Source organism: Asterias rubens, chromosome 21 (genome assembly GCF_902459465.1).
Source record: "Asterias rubens chromosome 21, eAstRub1.3, whole genome shotgun sequence".
Classification (NCBI taxonomy): domain Eukaryota; kingdom Metazoa; phylum Echinodermata; class Asteroidea; order Forcipulatida; family Asteriidae; genus Asterias; species Asterias rubens.
Window position 1 is genome coordinate 3,291,357 of NC_047082.1, and position 24,010 is coordinate 3,315,366.

At 38.8% G+C, this 24,010-nt stretch overlaps 2 protein-coding genes across 2 annotated transcripts; both read right to left on the reverse strand.

Moving 5' to 3' along the window:
- Nucleotides 1-306: 306 nt before the first annotated feature.
- Nucleotides 307-16,232, reverse strand: LOC117304386 (trafficking protein particle complex subunit 12-like). The gene is made up of 12 exons (XM_033788808.1): nucleotides 16,167-16,232; nucleotides 14,291-15,643; nucleotides 13,651-13,767; nucleotides 13,262-13,375; nucleotides 6,879-7,017; nucleotides 6,307-6,419; nucleotides 5,089-5,161; nucleotides 4,352-4,425; nucleotides 3,902-4,000; nucleotides 2,394-2,494; nucleotides 1,734-1,821; nucleotides 307-697 (listed from the first exon to the last, which is right to left on the reverse strand). Exons 2-12 carry the CDS (start codon nucleotides 15,626-15,628, stop codon nucleotides 455-457), a joined length of 2,499 nt encoding a protein of 832 aa, XP_033644699.1. The 5' UTR covers nucleotides 15,629-15,643; nucleotides 16,167-16,232; the 3' UTR covers nucleotides 307-454.
- A 1,111-nt stretch (nucleotides 16,233-17,343) lies between these two features.
- LOC117304874 (peroxisomal membrane protein PEX13-like) lies at nucleotides 17,344-22,595 on the reverse strand (the record flags this gene model as incomplete). The annotated part of the gene is made up of 4 exons (XM_033789509.1): nucleotides 17,344-18,491; nucleotides 19,285-19,410; nucleotides 20,834-21,612; nucleotides 22,510-22,595. Coding segments are annotated over 4 exons (1,419 nt in total), but the record flags the coding sequence as incomplete, so codon positions are not given.
- Nucleotides 22,596-24,010: the final 1,415 nt, after the last annotated feature.

Here is a 24,010-nt window from a genome sequence, read left to right on the forward strand (position 1 = left end):
CAATGTGTTGTGTAATGCACATAAAATAACCCAGTGCACTTATCAAAAAAGAGAAGGGGTTGGCCTTGGTGTTCCTGGTTTAATTGGCAGCATATTGCGCCACAGCACCTTGTAGACCATTACATGATGCTAGCCGTCGATTTCACCAAACTTAGGATTAATCTAAGGACTTAGGACGAGTAAAGTTCCGTATACATAGACGTAGAACGCATTGAACCCATCCTAAGTTAGGAGGGGGTTACTCATCCAAACTCGAGTTAGGATTCATCCTAGCGTTTCGTGAAATCGGCTGCAGGTCTCATAACTCAAATCTAGTCCCACATACCTTGCAGGAAAATACTGAATGTTAAAGCGCCTTGAGCATCACAGAGTGACGGATATACGCACTATATAATAAGCCATAAACACATTAATAAAATCTTCAATACCTCTGCACGGCATCGTCACCTCGCTTTCATAACATCTTTAAGCAGTCTTTATTAAAACCATCTCCTTTGAGTTGATTGACCATTCCTAGTAACGCCTGTTTCTTTTGCGTACTACGAGACGAATCCAGTTCATAGAGTGTGCACAGATTGAAGAGAAGACCTTCGTCTAGGTATTTAGTGGGGTTACCGTGAACCAACTTCTCCAAAAGAGATAGAGCTTCTTTTAGTTTTCCCATGTACAGCAGACAGACGGACTGGTTGTTTATTGCCTGTCCAAACAAAAGTCCAAACAAAAATTTATCAATAAGCAATTTGTGTGTTAGGTTTAGATATTGACGTGCTTGATCAAAAGTTCACACTTGAATTTCTCAGACTATTAAGACAATGGGTGCGTTCGATTAGCTTCCCTGTGTCGACCACACGGTGCTCACTCGAGTGAGCCCCTGACAAGAGCTAATCGAACGATCACTCACCCTCTCGTGGTGATGTCATGAACCTGGGGCCAGCCCCAAGTAACCCACTCCACAAGCAGGGCACTTGGGGGCCAACCCGGGTGAGCCCCTGGAAACGTTCCGGGGGCAAACCGAGGCTGACCCAGGGAAGCTAATTGAATGCACCCATAGTCACATGATTAGGGGGGCAAGCTTTTGCGTAGTTTTGTAAGAGACGGTGAACACCCATACACAATTCTGAAAGGATGTGTATGACACAATGGTACCAGGGTTTGCTCATCTGGAGGTTGCTATACAAAAGCTTGCCCCAAACCATTTGACACAGAAACTGTCTCTGTAGTCTGAGGAATTCAAATGTAAGCGGTGAATTGTGACTAAGCAAGTCATTGTACCAGACATTAATCAAACGGAGAGTTTTTTTTTTAGTATTGGTATAATTCAGGGTTTGCCCTTGACTTATTCAAATACTAGCCACAATCCCGGCCAAAATGCTTGGGCCACCCTTTCCTGACGTTATATACATCAGTTCTCTGTGCACTTCCCATTCACAACATTCGTCCCCCGCCCCCCGCCCCCCGCTCAATGTTGACTGTAACTCTGAACTCGGCAAATGGAACCAACATTGAAAGGGGGCAGGGGGGGCCCAACGAGATATGGCAGCATGAACAGCTAGCTTGTCACTTTACTAGTCCATCGGTTCTGTCCCTAGTCCATATTTCAACACTGAACTTGCCAGTCAGACCTCTCGGAGAGAATACTGACTGGTCCTCAGATCAGGTGTTTTAACTGGCATTTGGCCAGTAGATCACTGTTAAGGGAGTTGTGGCTGCACCATGAGTATGACTTTCCTCACCTTAAAGTTTTCAGGATCAATCTTCAATACTTCATCAAAATACTTTCTTGCTTCAGGGTACTGGTTCTGTGCCATTTGCATGAAGGCTCTGTGAAAAAGGAAAGGAAATATTGTTTATTGTCAATTATCAGTGTACTTATAAATCCACAAGTACCTTTTTAGATGATATTCGAACCCAAGAACTACCAAGGAAGGTAGTTATCTATTGGGGTATGTTCAGACAGCGTACTAAGTTAGACCCGAACCGGTTTAACTTTTACGAGCAGCGGGGGGTGGTCGTAAAAATAAAATCCCCTTGTGTTCAGATCCGGTTTATCTTTAGTTTTAAGAGGTCATAGCAAACGCGATCCCGTTACTCTAACATCTGTTTATTGTCCTGTTCATTGGTCACCGTGTGTTTACGTAATGATTACGGAGGTCAATAGGTCGTCTGTTGTGAGTTAAACCGGATGTGGTCTTTTTTATTCTGTCCACAAACAGTGGTAAAAGATAAACCTGAAGCGGTCTAAAGATAAACCCCCTCCCTGGACGGTTTATCTTTTGTGGGTTGAACTCGATTCGGACTAACTTTAGAACCGTTCAGACACACAGAGTTGAACTCGATCGAGTTGAACCATGAGTTAATACAATAGGATGATCTTAAGGCAAAAGGCCACTCACTTATTCATGAGGATGATTGCTTTTGATGAGATGCTATCGTTTCCGTGGTAGCTGTTCTCTGCCCTTGTGAATGCTTCCTGTGCAGATTTCAGATCACCCAGCTGTGTCAAAAAAAATGATAACGGAATCCAAATTCAAAAGTCAGGAACAATGTAGAAATGGAAAACCACATGCAATCTATATCATAATTCTATAAGGCACTGGACCCTATTGGTACTATTCAAAGCAATTGTTAGCATAAAAACTTAAAGACACTGGACGCTATTGGTAAATGTCAAAGACCAGTCTTTTCACTTGCTGTATCTCAACATGCATAAAATAACAAACCTGTGAAAATTTGAGCTCAAAAGGTCATCAAAGTTGCAAGATAATAATGAAGGAAAAAACACCCTTGTCACACAAAGTCTTGAAATCAAATTCGTGGAAAATTACTTTTTTCTTGAAAACTACATTTCTTCAGAGGGAGCCGTTTCTCACAATGTTTTATACTATCAACTTCTCCCCATTACTCGTTACCAAGAAAGGTTCTATGCTAATAATTATTTTGAGTAATTACCAATAGTGTCCACTGGCTTTAATCTGTAACGAGCAATGAATAGCTGTTGATATTGGTATAAAACATTGTGAGAAACGGTTCATTCAAAAGTAACATAGTTTTTTAGAAAGAGGTTATTTCTCACGAAATAGCCCTGTTATAATTAGGCATCTGATAGCAAAACAATTTGTGCCACAAGGTTTTTTTTCTTTCATTATTCTCTTTTAACTTCAATGACCAATTGAGTCCAAATTTTGACAGGTTTATTATTTTATGCATGTTGGGATACACCACGTGGGAATACTGCTCTTTGACAATTACCAAATATGTCCAGTGTCATAAAGGGGCTGTGCATAGAGTTATATATAAGAACTAGAGCGCACACTGGTGATGCTTCTCGCACAAACGCGACGGGACCGCAAGGAGACACGCGCGCGCCATTCTGTACGGGCGTTGAATATGAAACACACGTTGGAGTTTGTGTTTATTGAACGCTACGCGATGCTGTTTTGTCAACTTACAAAATGGCCGCACAAACACACGCTGTGCGATGCCAGTTTTGTCAACTTAGGAAATGGCCGCCTACACACGCCGGGTCGCATATATAGGCCAGTGCGCCCTCTAGTTCTTATATATAACTCTATGGGGCTGTGTCATCATGATCAAAGCAGGCCTGTGTCTGTGCATAAAACTATGAACTCTCACTAAGCCTGCCCGGTACCACGGTATTCAACAATCCATTACCTCCCGCCTTCTCACTATAGTGTCACTGGTTCCCTTCTGCGCACTACGTATGTTAACATGGAACAGGCTATTGGGACCATAGGCTGGTTCCAAATGGTCGAATACAGTGGTCAACCATTGGTCGACCAGCCTGGGTTCCAGTTAAAAAAGTCAACATTTACATGTAGTTAACCATGGTGCACACTCAAACTTTGCTGTAGAAATGTGACATCAGTGAGAAGAAACTCACCTGTAGAAATATTCGTCCGATACCAGACAATAAACTGCTCTCATTCTTAGCATCTTTGATCACTAGCTTCTCATACACAGCGACTGACTGTTTGAAGTCCTGGACGCGAAAAAAAGAAAAGACAAACTCATTAAATATAAATGGAAATGCTTATTTTTTTTTTAAAGCAACAAATGCATATAGATGGATTGGACTAAGCGTCATCGACCACCATATTTGATGAAATGTGTACGTGACAAGACTATCATTGGCTGAAAGTTGTGCGCAGCGAGTAAACGCATGCACTTTTCCACATGGTGGTCGATGACGCTTAGTGCAATCTATTTGTACGACATCTCCGTTTGATGGTGGAACATTTCTTAAGCCGCATCTGTGATACACGAAGTGTGGGCCTTGGACATACTGTTTACCGAAAGGGTCCAATGGCTTTTATGTCAGAGCATTTCTTACCTTCATTGAAAGCAGGCAGTTTCCGATTGAATACATCATCCGGACTTCTCTAGACATCCACAAGTCAACAGATGCTGAAAATAAAAGTCAAATCATAAATTTTTCTTATGTCTTTTTCCAGAGAAAGAAAGACATTCTTGGTTCTGCTTAGATCAGAATTCTGTGCATACAAATATCATTTACAGAATTAGGTCAAAACCTTTATCCTAGTTGTGCAAGTGAAGAGTGCTAAGCAACAAATCCTTGCTGACCTGTGAAATATACTTATGTTAAAGGCACTGTACATGTTTGGTAATTGTCAAAGACCAGTGTCTCACTTGGTGTATCCCAATATAAGCATAAAATAACAAGCCTGTGAAAATTTGGGCTCAATTGGTCATCAAAGTTGCGAGAAAATGATGAAAGAAAAAACACCCTTGTTGGACGAATTTGTGTGCTTTCAGGTGGGAATAAAAGACTTCTAGCTAGAAGTAGTGAGAAATTACCTCTTACTCAAAAACTACGTTACTTCAGAGGGAGCCATTTCTCACAATGTTTTATACTATCAACAGCTCTCCAATACTGGTTACCAAGTCAGTTTTTAAGTTAATATTTGTTTTGAGTAATTACCAAATGTGTACCTTCCCTTAAAGTGCAGTGCAGGTCTGAGCCAAATTCCAAAAAGCCTGTAAGCACAGACAAATCTTGCTTCATAAAATGAGAACTTAGTTATTCATTGGCTTCGCAAGCAGTCTCACCTTGTCTGTTTTCTTCTGTGAGTTCAATCTCTGTTCCATACTCACTCAAACCACACTCCAAATGGTACAGGATCTGAACGAAAATCAAAATGGTACAAGTTTAAATTCAAGCTATCATTTAAGTCTGGTTGTGAAGCCAATGGTTCTCTGGAAAAGCAAACTTAATCCTTTTACTAACCAAGAACTCAACGGAGAGAAGACATGGAAGAAAGTTTCAGTTTTAGATGTGGGAGGAAAAACCAATAAAATTATTCCAGAGAAAACCCACACAATCAAGTAGAGATTGAAAACCCAATCCCAAAAGTGCCCCTGGCAGGTTTTGAACAGGGGTCCTACAGGTGGAAGGTGAGGAAAAAACCCACTATGCCAACCCGGTATAAGATCTGAAAGTAAACCAATATGTCATCATGTATTCAGTGGTTGGGTTTCTTGTCTCTAGGCGGTAGTGGGTTTTTTCAGCCTCTATATCTCTACCGATCACGTCGAGGTAGTTGAGTGGTCGAGGTACTCTATTAGGGCACGGCAGTCTCCAATATAACTCGTCAGGAATGACCTGGTCTTTGGCACCAAAGCAGTGACCTGCTAAGTGGACTCTGCTTTGAGCAACAGTAGCAGAGATTGGAGGAATGTCTCCGTAGATCTGTTCTTTGGTCTTGTGCTCACGCCATGTTTTTTCCCCGTCTACTTAAACTCAGAAGCAATGAGTAGGAACGGGAATCATCAAAGCTTAATCATCCCTTCATCATCCAACAAGTTGCCGATTAAATTTGATGAAAAGAGACAAAAGTTTGGAGTGCTGTCTCTAATGTCACTCGCAGCTACTGTTTATGCAAAAAAAATATGTTACTTCAGAGGGTGTCGTTTCTCACAATTTTTGTTTTACTATGTTGTCTCAAGTTCTGGTCACATCACTTGTGTCCTTAATTAAGAAAATCAAATTAAAATTGTTTTTCACTGGGAGTAAAAAGGTACCTCTGTGGGTATTGACCCCATTTTTTGTAGATGCCACGGTAAAGCCTGGTTCATACTTCCTGCGAATCGATACAAATTTTGACTTTGAATGAATTCGCAATGAATTATTCGCATCAGTTGTAATGTGCTCAACTCCTGCGAAACATTTGCAGCTAAAACAGGGCTGTGACGTCAAAATTTGTATCGCAATCGCAGGAAGTATGGACCGGGCTTTATCTTCAATGTGATAAAGGAATCTTCCATTACCTTGGAGGTGATATCCAGTATGTGATACAGTCTATTGAGTGAATCCTGGTGCTTTCCAAGGTACAGCGGCAGCTCAGCGTGAAGCACACGTAACGAAAAGGGTACCATACTACCTGAAGTGGATAACAGTACAAATATTTATATTTGGTTTGCGGAAACACCATTCAATAACATCTACTTTACATTGTTTAAGTGTTTTTATAGACCCCTTGCACTGATGTCACTCACAGCTACTGCTTATGCAAAAAGGTACATTACTTCAGAGGGAGCCGTTTCTCACAATGTTTTACACTATCCCAGGTCAAAATTCCAGTTGAACCTAGTTAACTGGGGTCAACTGGTTCAACTGGATAGTGATCAAACTCGTCCATTTTCCATATTAACTAACTGGTTTGGACTAGGTTTAACTGTGTTCAACTAGGTTGAAATTATAAACCAGTTGGTCTCTGTCCATTTTCCATATTAAACCAACTGGTTTTAACTGTGTTTAACTAGTTTATCAACTGGTTTCAACTAGTTCCAGTTAAACCCAGTTTAACTAGGTTCAACTGGAATTTCGACCTGGGTCTTACCTTTGCGGCCAGGAAACAGGTCGGGATAATACTCCAAATAAATATCTGGCCTGTCGAGATTGCCAAATGCCTCACACTCTACTTCTGCCATGCTGTACTGCTGTAGCTTGATCAATAGAGCTATACGAGTCAGCCATATCTACAAGGAGAAAGATCGGTTAGACAAGTTTTTATACTTCATAGATGAATGGGATTTGAGGCATTGCATGGTCAGGTAGATTTGGTTTGCGGTAACACCATGTGTGTATCGTACTAGCTGGGTAAATTATGTTCTTTTTAGAACTTGTCTTGCTTTATATTCTACTACCGCGGAGTAGATTTTTGGAATTCGGGAGACTTCTCAGTTTTGAAAAGAACTGTCCTGATTATTAACTACTTACTACCTGGAAGGTAGAAAATCGGCCAGGACCACTACTTTAGCTTTATCGGATTGAGGGGAGTCGTCGTTTTAACTGGTCTCAACGTTTCAACTAGATTGCTCTAGTCATCGTAAGGAGATGGACTTCACGATGTTATGCTTTCTTAAAGGCAGTGGACACTATTGGTAATTACTCAAAATTTTAGTAGTCTCAACAAAACTATTTCAAAAACACAATTGTAATGGTCTCCACAAAAAAATACCTAACTATTCAAAAAGTATGAATTTTAGTGGTCCCTACAAAATAACCTAACTGAAAAACATTTAATGGTCTCTACGAAGTTGCAAATGAACATTTAATGGTCGCCACAAAGTTACCAAATGAACATTTAATGGTCTCCAAAAAGTTGCAAATGAACATTTAATGGTCTCCAATAAGTTGGAAATGAACATTTAATGGTCTCACATAATTTGCCAAATGGACATTTAATGGTCTCCAAAAAGTTGCCAAATGGACATTTAATGGTCTCCACAAAATTACCAATGAAGATTTAATGGTCTCCATTAAATTGCCAAATGAACATTTAATGGTCTAAAAGAAACTGCAAAAAAAGTTGCAAATGAACATTTAATGGTCTCCAAAATTTTGCCAAATGGACATTTAATGGTCTCAAATAAGTTGCAATTGAAACTTTGATGGTCTCCATTAAGTTGCAAATGAACATTTAATGGTCTGCAATAAGTTGTCAAATGAACATTTAATGGTCCCTAAAAAGTTGCAAATGAACATTTAATGGTCACCACTAAGTTGTCAAATGAACATTTAATGGTCTCCAAAAAGTTGTCAAATGAACATTTAATGGTCTCCAAAAAGTTGTCAAATGAAACATTAATGGTCTCCACTAAGTTGCAAAATGAACATTTAATGGTCTCCAAAAAGTTGTCAAATGAACATTTAATGGTCCCTAAAAAGTTGCAAATGAACATTTAATGGTCACCACTAAGTTGTCAAATGAACATTTAATGGTCTCCAAAAAGTTGTCAAATGAACATTTAATGGTCTCCAAAAAGTTGCAAATAACATTTAGTGGTCTCCAATAAGTTGCCAAATGGACATTTAATGGTCTCCACTAAGTTGCCAAATGAACATTTAATGGTCTCCAATAAGTTGTCAAATGAACATTTAATGGTCTCCAAAAAGTTGCAAATGAACATTTAATGGTCTCCAAAAAGTTGCAAATGAACATTTAATTGTCTCCACTAATTTGCCAAATGAACATTTAATGGTCTCAAAAAAGTTGTCAAATGAAAATTTAATGGTCTCCAAAAAGTTGCAAATGAACATTTAATGGTCACCACTAAGTTGCCAAATGAACATTTAATGGTCTCCAAAAAGTTGCAAATGAACATTTAATTGTCTCCACTAAGTTGCCAAATGAACATTTAATGGTCTCCAATAAGTTGTCAAATGAACATTTAATGGTCTCAAAAAAGTTGTCAAATGAACATTTAATGGTCTCCAAAAAGTTGCAAATAACATTTAGTGGTCTCCAATAAGTTGCCAAATGGACATTTAATGGTCTCCACTAAGTTGCAAATGAACATTTAATGGTCTCCACTAAGTTGCCAAATGAACATTTAATGGTCTCCAATAAGTTGTCAAATGAACATTTAATGGTCTCCAAAAAGTTGCAAATGAACATTTAATGGTCTCCAAAAAGTTGCAAATGAACATTTAATGGTCTCCAAAAAGTTGCCAAATGGACATTTAATGGTCTCCACTAAGTTGCCAAATGAACATTTAATGGTCTCAAAAAAGTTGTCAAATGAAAATTTAATGGTCTCCAAAAAGTTGCAAATGAACATTTAATGGTCACCACTAAGTTGTCCAATGAACATTTAATGGTCTCCAAAAAGTTGCAAATGAACATTAAGTGGTCTCCAAAAAGTTGTAAATGAACATTTAATGGTCACCACTAAGTTGCCAAATGGACATTTAATGGTCTCCACTAAGTTGCCAAATGAACATTTAATGGTCTCCAATAAGTTGTCAAATGAACATTTAATGGTCTGCAATAAGTTGCAAATGAACATTTAATGGTCTCCACTAAGTTGCCAAATGAACATTTAATGGTCTCCAATAAGTTGTCAAATGAACATTTAATGGTCTCCAAAAAGTTGCCAAATGAACATTTAATGGTCTCCAAAAAGTTGTCAAATGAACATTTAATGGTCTCCAAAAAGTTGCCAAATGAACATTGAATGGTCTCCAAAAAGTTGCAAATGAACATTTAATGGTCTCCAAAAAGTTGCAAATGAACATTTAATGGTCTCCAAAAAGTTGCAAATGAACATTTAATGGTCTCCAAAGAGTTGCCAAATGGACATTTAATGGTCTCCAAAAAGTTGCAAATGAACATTTAATGGTCTCCAAAAAGTTGCAAATGAACATATAATGGTCTCCAAAAAGTTGCAAATGAACATTTAATGGTCTCCAAAAAGTTGCCTCTGTAGAGCCCATTAAATAATTGTTTTGGAATTTAGTGGAGACCATTAAATGTTCATTTGCAACTTTTTGGAGACCATTCAATGTTCATTTGGCAACTTTTTTGAGACCATTAAATGTTCATTTGACAACTTTTTTGAGACCATTAAATGTCCATTTGGCATTTTTTTGGAGACCATTAAATGTTCATTTGCAACTTTTTGGAGACCATTCAATGTTCATTTGGCAACTTTTTTGAGACCATTAAATGTTCATTTGACAACTTTTTTGAGACCATTAAATGTTCATTTGGCAACTTTTTGGAGACCATTAAATGTTCATTTGGCAACTTAGTGGAGATCATTAAATGTTCATCTGCATCTTTTTGGAGACCATTAAATGTTCATTTGGCAACTTAGTGGAGACCATTAAATGTTCCTTTCCAACTTATTGGAGACCATTAAATGTTCATTTGCAACTTAGTGGAGACCATTAAATGTTCATTTGACAAATTTTTGGAGACCATTAAATGTTCATTTGCAACTTTTTGGAGACCATTAAATGTCCATTTGGCAACTCTTTGGAGACCATTAAATGTTCATTTCCAACTTTTTGTAGACCATTAAATGTCCATTTGGCAACTTTTTGGAGACCATTAAATGTTCATTTGCAACTTTTTGGAGACCATTAACTGTCCATTTGGCAACTTTTTGGAGACCATTAAATGTCCATTTGGCAACTTTTTGGAGACCATTAAATGTTCATTTGCAACTTATTGGAGACCATTAAATGTTCATTTCCAACTTATTGGAGACCATTAAATGTTCCTTTCCAACTTATTGGAGACCATTAAATGTTCCTTTCCAACTTATTGGAGACCATTAAATGTTCATTTGGCAACTTAGTGGAGACCATTAAATGTTCATTTGGCAACTTAGTGGAGACCATTAAATGTCCATTTGGCAACTTTTTGGAGACCATTAAATGTACATTTGCAACTTTTTGGAGACCATTAAATGTTCATTTCCAACTTATTGGAGACCATTAAATGTTCATTTGGCAACTTATTGGAGACCATTCAATGTTCATTTGCAACTTTTTGGAGACCATTAAATGTCCATTTGGCAACTTATTGGAGACCACTAAATGTTCATTTGCAACTTTTTGGAGACCATTCAATGTTCATTTGGCAACTTTTTGGAGACCATTAAATGTTCATTTGACAACTTTTTTGAGACCATTAAATGTTCAATTGGCAACTTTTTGGAGACCATTAAATGTTCATTTGGCAACTTAGTTGAGACCATTAAATGTTCATTTGCAACTTTTTGGAGACCATTAAATGTTCATTTGACAACTTATTGGAGACCATTAAATGTTCATTTGCAACTTAGTGGAGACCATTAAATGTTCATTTGGCAACTTACTGGAGACCATTAAATGTTCCTTTCCAACTTATTGGAGACCATCAAATGTTCATTTGCAACTTAGTGGAGACCATTAAATGTTCATTTGCAACTTAGTGGAGACCATTAAATGTTCATTTGACAACTTTTTGGAGACCATTAAATAATCATTTGCAACTTTTTGGAGACCATTAAATGTCCATTTGGCAACTCTTTGGAGACCATTAAATGTTCATTTCCAACTTTTTGGAGACCATTAAATGTCCATTTGGCAACTTTTTGGAGACCATTAAATGTTCATTTGCAACTTTTTGGAGACCATTAAATGTCCATTTGGCAACTTTTTGGAGACCATTAAATGTCCATTTGGCAACTTTTTGGAGACCATTAAATGTTCATTTGCAACTTATTGGAGACCATTAAACGTTCATTTCCAACTTATTGGAGACCATTAAATGTTCCTTTCCAACTTATTGGAGACCATTAAATGTTCCTTTCCAACTTATTGGAGACCATTAAATGTTCATTTGGCAACTTAGTGGAGACCATTAAATGTTCATTTGGCAACTTAGTGGAGACCATTAAATGTCCATTTGGAAACTTTTTGGAGACCATTAAATGTACATTTGCAACTTTTTGGAGACCATTAAATGTTCATTTTCAACTTTTTGGAGACCATTAAATGGTCATTTGGCAACTTTTTGGAGACCATTAAACAATTTGCAACTTTTTGGAGACCATTAAATGTTCATTTGGCAACTTATTGGAGACAATTAAATGTTCATTTAAAACCATTAAATGTTCATTTCCAACTTTTTGGAGACCATTAAGTGTTCATTTGGCAACTTATTGGAGACAATTAAATGTTCATTTAAAACCATTAAATGTTCATTTCCAACTTTTTGGAGACCATTAAGTGTTCATTTGGCAACTTATTGGAGACAATTAAATGTTCATTTAAAACCATTAAATGTTCATTTCCAACTTTTTGGAGACCATTAAATGTTCATTTGGCAACTTTATGGAGACCATTAAATGTTCATTTCCAACTTATTGGAGACCATTAAATGTTCATTTGCAACTTATTGGAGACAATTAAATGTTCATTTCCAACTTATTGGAGACCATTAAATGTTCCTTTCCAACTTATTGGAGACCATTAAATGTTTATTTTAAACTTTATGGAGACCATTAAATGTTCACTTGGCAACTTTTTGGAGACCATTAAATGTACATTTGCAACTTTTTGGAGACCATTAAATGTTCATTTTCAACTTTATGGAGACCATTAAATGTTCACTTGGCAACTTTTTGGAGACTATTAAATGTCTATTTGCAACTTTTTGGAGACCATTAAATGTTCATTTGGCAACTTATTGGAGACAATTAAATGTTCATTTAAAACCATTAAATGTTCATTTCCAACTTTTTGGAGACCATTAAGTGTTCATTTGGCAACTTTTTGGAGACCATTAAATGTTCATTTGCAACTTATTGGAGACCATTAAATGTTCATTTGCAACTTATTGGAGACAATTAAATGTTCATTTGGCAACTTTTTGGAGACCATTAAATGTTCATTTGGCAACTTTTTGGAGACCATTAAATGTTCATTTGCAACTTTTTGGAGACCATTAAATGTTCATTTGGCAACTTATTGGAGACAATTAAATGTTCATTTAAAACCATTAAATGTTCATTTCCAACTTTTTGGAGACCATTAAGTGTTTATTTGGCAACTTTTTGGAGACCATTACATGTTTATTTGGCAACTTTTTGGAGACCATTAAATGTTCATTTGCAACTTAGTGGAGACCATTAAATGTTCATTTGGCAACTTAGTGGAGACCATTAAATGTTCATTTGGCAACTTAGTGGAGACAATTAAATGTTCATTTGCAACTTTTTTAAGACCATTAATTGTTCATTTGCAACTTTTTGGAGTCCATTAAATGTTCATTTTCGTCGATTTAGGCAACTAAGTGGAGACCATTAAATGTCGAGTTTGGTCAAGTTTTAAACTAATTGGATACCAAAGATTAAACGAACCAATCCAAAATAAACCAAAATTTATTCTTGGGATTGGGGTGGGGGGAGGGGATGGACAAACACTTTCTCTTGTTCGATGACCAACCTGAAATGAGCGTGGGGTGTGCTTAGATGGCAATCCAGCTTGACCTTTGCCCTGGTTAAGAGAGGTCAACAACATTCCCGTCAACTCCAGGGCTGCTCGTAAACAACCTGTATCCTGTTGATCAGTAGCAATATTAAAAACAAGATGTAAATTTTAAAAAAAAATTATTTGTCTCTAAATTAAATTTTCGAAAATAGAATTAGCTGTTGCTAACTGTTTAACTATCAAAACGGCCTATGGTATAAATGCAAAAAAATAGTTAACAGTCTGGTGTTGCGACCCTAGCACTCGATGTCTTGGAGGCTAAATGACAACACAACAAACATGAACAGGTAACTCAGTTAGTTACACTTAGTTACCTGTTCATGTTTGTTAGACATTAGACTTGCCAGTAATTTCTTGAGTCCCTCGTCATCACGAGTAACTTGGTTGACAGTCAGAGCTACTCGTTTACTGGCCTCGGCATCACCCATGTATCGATAGACTAGCTCCTTCACTGGGTCACCCTGGTTTAGAATAAATGAATAATGTATGACTAGTTTATAAATTATTCATTTACGATACACTAGCTGGGTCACCCTGATAACAAATAATGCAATATGTCTGTTAGGGTTTAATTGGTCTCTCAGTATAGTGAATCATGATTTTAATTGTTTTGCAATGGTTTCTGGAATATTGTTAAAATAATCAGTACTGTGCATCGTAACAAAGAATGTTAAGTCTCCGTTTTGTGAATATAAACTGCATATCTTGAACAAAATATAGGGGTAGTAGCTCTGTACACAAATGTATCTGTGTGTCAATGGTTTTGGTGTACCACAGGAGATCAATTTTTAGTTCTCCTCGCATTGACACCACCAGGTTGTTTTCACACGAACGTTTGGCAGCTGTTACGAATTGTTCGTTGCGAATTTGTGATGTCAAAATTCACTTCGCTTCGCATTCGCAGGAAGAATGAACCGGGCTTAAGGGAAATATCTAGCGCTATTCAAACTCATCCCAAGTTTTAGAACGAAATTTTCATCTTACTTGCTGCTCCTCCAGAATAATTCCAGGCATTGTGAGTTGAGCTCTGTCGACATACTCTGTCCCCTGGAGAGCGGACATTCTATTGTTGAGGATGTTCTGCGTCGCAATGGATGGAAGCCAAGCATCGTGTCTTCGATCACTCTGACTGGTTGTTAACGCCGTCGTGAAGCTATCATCGATGGAATGACTTGGAGAAAAGAGCCGTGGCAGTTGGGATGGAGGGGGGTGTGGTTGAGCTGGTGGCTGCTTGGGAGCTCCTACAGGAGCCTGGGGTACGGGTTGTGGGGTTTCTGATACAGGAGGGGCTTCCGGGGTTTTGGGCGAAGAAGACGTGGAGTGATTCTTGGCGAATGCCACCTCGAAGGAGTTTCCTTCACCTTGGTTCTGGACACTGCAAACATGTGGACTTGTTACCTCTGGAAGAGGGGAATGTGGGGACAGAGTTTGTTCTTGGGTATCAGAGTTGGCTGCTGGACCCTCTTGAGACAGTTCTAGAAGGGTCTGCTTAGTTGACGTGACATCTTGGGATGACGCGTCATTCTCAAATGATATCTCTTCTGTAAAACCCGCACTGGGGGACTTTGACAAGTCTATGGTGGGGTCAGAGGGCAAATCCTGACCCAGAAGGTTCTCTTCTGGAACTGTTTTATTGTCTTCGTCCAATCGCGGGGATTCCATCGAGCCTTGGAATCCATCTCCACCGCTTGTGAAAGAATCAAAGAAGTTTTGGTCTTCAGTACCAGAGTCTGACGCAACCTCCTCCTCCTTGAAGAAACTACTGATGGCAGGCTGATCACCGGCTGTGGTTGTCTCCGTTCCCAAGCTCTGTTTGAAACTTTCTTCCCCAAATATCTCTGAATCCGTAAATTGAAACTGGGCTCCAGGGCTTCCAATCGGCTGTGACTCAAACCCATCCACAGATGATTGTCTCTTAACTTCCACCTTTAGACTTTCCATGTTGGCAACATCTTCTTTGAGCGGTTCGTCAACTGTCGGGTGAACCGGTTCCGCAGTTGCAGCTTGGGTTTGAATTGGAAATCCATCTGAAGAAGCTGTCGAGACAATATCAGTCGTTTCCCCGAAGAGGCTGGCATCAAATGGTTTAGGAGATCCGACCTTAGTCTCTTGCGCCTCACCCGTCGTTTCTGTCTGCCCAGTCTCCTCCTCTCGGCCAAGCCCAGTTGCCTCCTGGCTCGTGTCCGTTCCTTGGCTTATGGTGTCGTCAAGAGGAACTGAATCTTGCGAGACACTGTCTAGGTTGATCACATCTCCAACGGTGGCAGAGACTGGTTTATCTGGTGCATCTGAGAACAATTCATTCTCAGAATCAGGATCCATCTTGGATGGCTCGACCTTCAACACAAACACAAATATCTGAAAATAAAATTGTGTCTTCAAGAAATTTATGTTTGGTTTTGTGGAAAAATTGTGATACTTTACTTGAATGTTATTCCTAGAACACAGCAGGCCTTGGGAATTAACCCCAGCACCTACAGCAATTGCCGTGGTGCCCTGTGCTTTTGCTTTGGTTCCCTTTGAGGCTTTGCAGAGTATCTTACAAATCATTGTTGTACGTTTACCTCACAGTCCGCACATCGTGTCTCGTCAGTGCATGACCTATGCATTGAAGGAATCGGCTGCCTAAAGTAGTGCTAAATTGCAATGCCTTGTTGCAGTGGTGCACTGCAAAAGCGCCGCCTATACATTCATACACAACATTACACAGTACACAGAACGGCGGCCAAAATGCGAGTATTACTTTTGCATTTTATGAGCGTTTAATTAGGGGATCGCCAAAAATGAGTATCAATATTATGAATTGACTCTACTGATAGTACATTAAATTTAAGAGATATTAAATTTGTGGGCGTTTTACCTGTTTTTATGCAGCTACTTTGAACCGTGAGTTACGCCTATTCCGCGTATGTTTTGTTGATAATTGATCGTGTCAAGTTTTGGCAAGAGAGGGCGCACTACAGGTCGACCGCTAGCTAGCTAGCAGCAGATGAGTAGTAGCCCAACCATCGTTCTTGATTTCATCACCCGACTAAATAAACTCCCATAGCATTTAGTGCTTAATTTTCAAAAATACACGAGAAATACTTAAAAGTCTCGCAGCTTTTTACATTAAAAAGAAAATGATTAATTGACCATTGAACTTTAATCCCGTGCTTAATAATATGGGGAGTCCCAATGCCCTTGAGTTATTCCCCCTCAAAATAAAAATACCAGTGTATTTTTGCCAAAGGTCCCAGCATCAATCTTAAAAAATTTTCCACATCTCCCGGCAAAATATGCTCATTTTATTTCAGGGCCTATGTCATCCAAAACACCTCAAGTTGGAAGTCAACAACCCCATGTCATAATTGGGCAAAATCTGTACACTGTACCCCATTTTCCTGGGGTCTCAAAATCAGTCTAGAAACAAAGATCTAAACTGTTCTCTGACAATATTACCACTCGAGTTTTTTATCTGTTATAGAAAATTTTGCCAATGTCTTTTGGCTGGGTTTTTACTTTTCTTATTTAATTCACAAACAGTCAACCAACAATAATATTTCAACTTCCATTCAAGTCTTTGATTTATTTTTAATCTATCTTTGTACAAACAAGCATGAATTACAATATTGGCCATCCAATTTCTATAAAAGGTTGCAATGATAAATTATATTAATTTTCTATAGCAATTGGGACAAAAACAGTTCGCCACATTTTACAAAGCAATACTCCAATGTGTGTTAGCACTGTATACTCAGTACTTTCCCCTAGTCTTCTGAAAAAATATCACAGGCATGTTACTCGGGTGGGATTCAAACCCATGACCCTTGCAATTCTAGAGCAGTGTCTTACCAACTAGACTACCGAGGTTGCCCGGCAGCTAGAGGAAGTTTGAATCCTATATGTTTTAGCTTCCTCTAGCCATCGGGCAACCTCAGTAGTCTAGTTGGTAAGACACTGCTCTAGAATTGCAAGGGTCGTGGGTTCGAATCCCACCCGAGTAACATGCCTGTGATATTTGTTCACAGGACTCGGGGGAAGTTCTGAGTATACAGTGCTAACACACATCGATGTATGGGTAAAAACCAATTAATATTCTTTATCCCCGATGCAAATTTAACATCTCTTATAAAGCAATACTCATTATAAACTGTGTACCTCAGAATATTTGGCTAGGAAGAATCCAACTCTATTCATTTGGGATTCCAGATTTTAATTCTGATTTGCCCTTTGTAATTCTTATTATTAAGAACTTTTATTGTATGACACAAAATACAAAATAACCCTCGTCTCAGTGAGACAAAAATTATTGTATCATGCACAAAACGTATTTACTTGTATTGGATAATACGTTTGAACATGCTAAAATATTTTTCGTCTCACCGAGACAAAACAAATTTTGTAACATTATTTTACTCATTTCTCAAAATTACAGCACTCAGCAAGTAAAATATACAGGGAAACTTTCTACTACCATTATCTTAAAGTTTAATGTAAATATGTGGACATTGTGATTTGTGCCACCAAAAACAGAGGAAACCCTTCAAAAAATACCATTTTTAAAAAGGACAAAAAAGTCAATACACATAGCTTTGTGATGATTTAGCCAATTCTTTTAAAGAAATTTATGAAAACTGTATAGTTTTTCAGAAATAAATTACAAAACTATTGACAAAATAACAATAGGGCTAGATGATTCAGTCTGTAGAGCGCTGACAAATTATTCCGGAGGTTACAATTATTTAAACAATTATCAGTTTTACTTATAAATTTCTTCACTCGTTGGCTTCATTCTCATTCTGACTGTCCATGGTTCCACTCCCCTCCCGTGCACTCTCCTTCTCCCATGCCGACCACTCATTCTCCATACTGGCTTGCATACCACCCTCTACTGTCTGATGTACGCCAGGTGAATCCTCAAACGCAGAATCAAAAGCTTCAAGATTGACTTGACTGCTTGATGTAGGAACTGCCGGGCCACCAGACTGGCTCATTGTTTCCGTGGCAAGAACCTCCTTGGAAGTTTCAGGGATTGTTTCTAATTTGGATTTCTGGTCTTTCGGCTGTGGAGTCTCCGTTAGTAGTGTGGTGCTTTTCTTTCCACGTCGCTTACCCAGGATCTTGATGTAGTTTGCAGGAACCAGACCTGTGCTTTGACCGTTGACACTTGCTAGAACCCATCCTCGTACTTTAGGTTGGAGTTCTGGTGGGCAAAAGCAATTGTTTATCTTTAACTAGCGCCACAGTATATTAAAAGAGCTTGAATATTTTGCCTTATATGGGGCAGAGGGTCCCCCCTAATGTTCTCATTTTTCTTTCTTTAAAACACGATATTCCATTCGTACAGAAGTAGGCCCCCCCCCCCCCCAACAAAAATCCTATATAGAATTCATGACATTCCCAGAACGCAATGAAGTCACACTGGAGTGGACAATGTTTGCGGGTAGTCAGTAGGTTCATGAGAACACTTGAGTCAGTGAGTTATGTGAACAATTGGTAGTCTGTGAGTTTTTTGTGATCAATTGAAAACAAAATCCAGGGTTTTAATTATGACCAACATTATCACAAATGACATGGCCTCTGTTGCCCCATGGCCCAATTTCATAGAGCTGCTAAGCACAAGCATTTGCTTAGCATGAAATTTTTGCCTCGATAAAAACATGATTACCAACCAATTTTCTGCTGAATACCAGTAACAAGCAATATGTTACAAATGGAAATTTGGTTGGTAAACCTGTTTTTATCAAGGCAGAAATTTTATGCTAAGAAAATTTGTGTGCTTAGCAGCTCTATGAACTTGGGCCCTGGTCTTGGCCTTGTGTTGAACGAGAGGATGTCATCAGCCCACGCCTTCTGGCGCCCTTTTAAAAGTATCCCATTGACTTTAAGATCTTCCAATGGAAGTGCCCTTTGCAAAATGAAAATGGCCTTGCTCTTTCAAAGATAAAATTTCAGGCCTGGCATTTCCAATAAGTAGACACTAGACTTTTAAGTACCTTTGGGCGCCAGGTTGAGCATAGCACCAGCCTTGAATGATAACTCGTTGTTTCCTTCTGCTTCAAGATCAAACTCTGCTCTAGCTACAACATGATCCTCCTCGCCACTGGCCCATCCTGCTTGCTCTAAAAAGTAGATTACACAAATAAAAACATATTTGTTTTAAGTTGTCAGTAGATTTATTCACATTTGGCAGTCAACTCATATGTCATTCTTTGACTGAATTTGTTGCATTTAAAAGTCAAGTGACTTCATATTGGTGTTGCATTTTGTTGTATTTGCTGGTAGTCAACTTTGTTGCATTTGGCACAGTTTATGGTCCCCTATATAAGTCAAGCCACCACTGCACTTATGTGCATACTGTTGCATTTAGCAGGGCAAACACCCTTGATCAGTCCTAATACAAACAACATGCCTGCACAAATGCAACAAAATCCCTTGTTGCTTTTTGTCGCATTTAAGCTTGGGCGATATCGATTTATTTTATTCACGACGATATATCGCCGACAATATACCGCGATATTCGATATAATCGCGCGCGATTAATTAAATTTGACATCGTCAGTCTTCAAACTCCCAGTGAAAGTTGTAGAAGAGACAGTCATAGCATAAGAGAGGTGCTCTAATGACCTATTCTTCTGGTTTTACTCCAAACCTATGGGGTGCAAGATGTCTCAGCTAGGAAATACATCGCCATATTGCGATACTTAATCGATATCGCGATATATCGTGATATATCGATATTCCGATTAAAACCAAATCAATCCGATATCGAAATCGTTTCCAAATTAGTATCGCGATTTTCGATAATATCGTGGTATCGCCCAAGCTTAGTTGCATTTGGTATGGTTCTCATTTCAACTGTGTTTTACACGTATTCTGTTGTACTTGGCAGGGAATGTCGAAGGACCCTAATGGGGGTTAGGGTTTTAAGCTCCACTCTTTTGTGTATTGACAACTGCTAAAGATGATGACCTTACAAAATAAAGATAAGCTTCAATTAATTTGATTGCTTGAAGTAACTTATGATTATTGTATACCGTCTTAGGTTCTTGTTCAGGGGACGTATTTCCTTCGGATTGGTCGCTTTATGCAATCCCCAGACATGACACGTGTGTCCTTAAGTAAGACACTTCACCATTGCTTCGTACTTCGGATGGGATGTAAAGCTGTTGGTCCCATGTGTTGTGTAACGCATGTAAAATAACCAAGTGCACTTATTAAAAAGAGAAGGGGTTCGCCCCGGTGTTCCTGGCTGTGACTGCTTAAAGTTAATGTCAAGGCCTGTATGCTTTGTTTTTGAAGGGAAAGGGCACCAAGGCATTTTCTCCTTAATAAAGGGTAGAAGAAATTGTAAATGTCTACTTGAGGATTTCAAGGGCACCAAGGCAATGACCGAGGGGCAGGGAGGCAATGCTTTGTTGCCTCTGTGAAGTATCAAGCCTGAATGTCTCAGGTCCCTTTAAATCCATTAAGTCCATCTCTTTGTTTTTTATTTTACAATTATAACCTAATAAAAAAACAAATTTACGGTTTTTTTTCTCGTACCTTGTTCAGACTCTTCTGTAGAACAAAGTAGCTTCCAGATAATGTACGGTCCTCCAACGACAACAGCAAAGAACATGAAGATCGGCCAAGACGGTGCATCTTGTTTCTTCTTTCCTCCCAATGCCTCAATCTTGCCTCCTCCGCTCTGAGCCTCCTTCCAGAGCTCCTCCGCGTACTCCTTACTCCTCAATCCAAGGAAGGCTAAGATGCGGCGATACGCATAGCGGATCGTTCTAAACAGGGCCAACGCCGTAAAGATGTGCGCAAGATGGACCTTAAGGCGGGAGAAGTGATCGGCAACACCAATAACAGCGCGGAAGCTGTTATACACAGTTTGAAATGTCGACTCCATCATCATGCTGATTGAGCCAAACGCCTGGACGATACTCTCAATTGACTGAAATGCCGGTCTGCTGTTTTCCTCAGCTTGTCGGAGAAAACGGTTGTAGCTGCCGTCTGCATTTGGGCCAAACTGCCCCTGTCCAAAAGCACTCCCTCCATACATTCCACCACCATACATACTCCCTCCTCCTCCGTACATACCCCCATATGATCCAGTTCCGTAACCCCCCATGCTACTTCCGAAGCCCCCATACCCACCACCCCCATACCCACCCCCATACCCGCCACCATAGCCACCGTAACGATTGACTGGAGATCCGAATGTCGACCCCTGCTGCGATGGGCGTGTAGGGAGAGGGGGCGGGGCTCGAGACAAGGAGGGTCCACTGGATGAACCAGGTATGGGATTTGTTGTTGTGTGCTGATTGACTGGAAACCTGAAAAGGTAAATTGTGTGAATGATGAACATATTACTTTGAATTGAAATTTGTGAAAAGACTATCAGCTTCTAATTCCAACATAAGATAAAATTAAGGGAAAATGAAGAAACCTCATATACACTGATATCTAGGCCAGCCCCAGTAAGTGACTGACAGTACATTACAACGATTTCTGACTTCCTAACAACAGGGTTCGATTTCAGTCACTATGGAAGTAAGAATTTGAAGAGAAGATTAATTAATCTTATTTATTTTTTAAATGCGAAGCTATCATAGTTTGCTATTAAGCAAAATCACAGTCTGAATCAAAAGATCAGATGACGGCAATACTGCACTTCTCCCTCATCTTATTTTAAGAGATTTGAAAACAGCCCTGGCCTGGGCTCTACCATACCAGCCAGTGTTTAGTTATCCAGAAGGGTATGTCCTTTGCTTGGACACCCTGTTTTTTTAAATTGGGACACCCTGTTTTTACATTTATCTCTCTGCATTTTTTAGTACGTTTTGTATTGTAAATGTATCATTTATATAAAAGTGAACAAACCTTTGCTGAAACCTTGGACTCAAGGCTTGAGTACCAAGATAACATTACTGGCCTATACTAATCTGCCAGTGTTATCGAAATAAGATTAAAACATTTTGTGATCAAACTCTACGTCATGGTATTGTTTTTGTACACTACATGGGGATGTGTTGGTCATTGTTTGTTTTGTAAAGATAAAAGTTATGCAACATTGCAAGTTGCAACTCGACCTCGCTCGATATTCTGTTTTTTCGTAACACAATTTTTCATAGACTGTCTAATGGTCTGATCGCTAAAATGTCAAAGATTTTATACAGTATTTTTCAGCCAACCCAATCTACATACATCTAAAGAAGAAATAACAGTCTTACCCAGTGTCATTGTACGGTGAAACGTTGCCAAATCCGCGATTGTTTTGGCCTACCCCTCGCTCCCACGGCTTTAATGGGGCGGCCATTTTGATACGGTATGATCAAATTTTCGCAAGAGGGCGCTCAATAATCATTACGCTACTGTAAGACAAATTATGACACAAGAGGGCGCTCAATACAAAATTAGCTAAGCACAAAGCAGTTTTGCTAACCAGAATTAGGTTACCAGCTAAATTACCATACTATGTATCGCCTATGACTTTAATAAACCATGGTATTTTGAAGTGATTGAAATAATAAGTTATAATGTAAATTATTTCAAGAGATTTATTCAAGTTGGAAAACAACAATTGAAAGACAGCAACAACATTCAATTTACTTGTAAAATTGTTTTATTTTATAACATTTGTTGGTTTTGAATGCAAATTAACAACCATTTGATTAATAGTAACAGTTTCACTATAACAAATGCCTCAAAGATCAACCAAGTTCATAATTCAGCGAAAACAAAAAAAGACTTTCTTGACATCATTTGTAGAAAATTATCACATGGCTTCACTTTGCTTCTCTATGGACCATTGTGCTCATCTTCATAACATTGAAAAGATGGTACAACATTAATGGGAAACAAAATATACGAATGATCAACTAAGCGGGCAAATTGCTTTTAAAGTTTGGTTGATACATGACCAATATTTGTATGTGCTTGGAAATGTTTTCAACTGATTATGCCAAATTTGAAACAAACTATAACCCATCTCTGTAAGATTTCCCATAGAACGCACCCAGACGCCTAACTACATGGAAACCCTTATGTGACCAAGAAATGAGCGTCTTTCCTTATACCGTTTTTATTTGTGATATGAAAGTGGAAATTGTACCATCTCTTCAATACATTTAAGTGAAATCATGGCAGGTATTTGTTATTGAAACAAACTGAGGTACAATTAATCAGGAAACCAAGGTAAGGGAATGCATTTGTTTGATTATCTTTTGGGTTGTCAAATGGTTTTTTTTCTAAAAGAATTTAAAGTCAAAGTGTTGGATTTTTAGAGATGAAAGAAACTGTGGCAGCTTGGAGACCGATTGCGAATGCTGATTCTTTATGAGGCTGTGAAGAGAGCACTTAGTGATGTCTCTTGAGCTGGTTGACAGGCATGGAATTTCATCACTGAGAGGGCAAGACCATTTTCAATTTGCGAAGGGCACCTCCATCGGAAACCCATTTAGTATATTGGGAACTTTTAAAGGGGCACCAAGGCCAAGACCAGGGGCAACAGAGGCCATGGCCTCTTTGAAATTCCAGGCCTGGGTGGACTTTGAAGAATTCAATCCAAGGGTTGATCTAGCACATCATCTGATGATTGTTGGGGATTGGATGATCTGTTGATTGTTGGAGATTTGATGATCCGAAGATCGTGGTGGTTAGGTGATACTATCCATGTGGATTAATTTTTCTTTGTTGAGGGGGCAACCTTCCGTAGTATGTACAAACCACTGT

Bases quoted from the DNA above. Each gene is read 5' to 3' on its own strand.
- LOC117304386 (XM_033788808.1), bottom strand. From the start codon at position 15,628: ATGGATCCTGATTCTGAGAATGAATTGTTCTCAGATGCACCAGATAAA. The intron at 7,018-13,261 runs GTTGGTCATCGA...TTCTCCTTGTAG, and splicing joins ACACCCCACGCTCATTTCAG to ATATGGCTGACTCGTATAGC. The intron at 6,420-6,878 runs GTAAGACCCAGG...TATCCACTTCAG, and splicing joins CCTGTTTCCTGGCCGCAAAG to GTAGTATGGTACCCTTTTCG.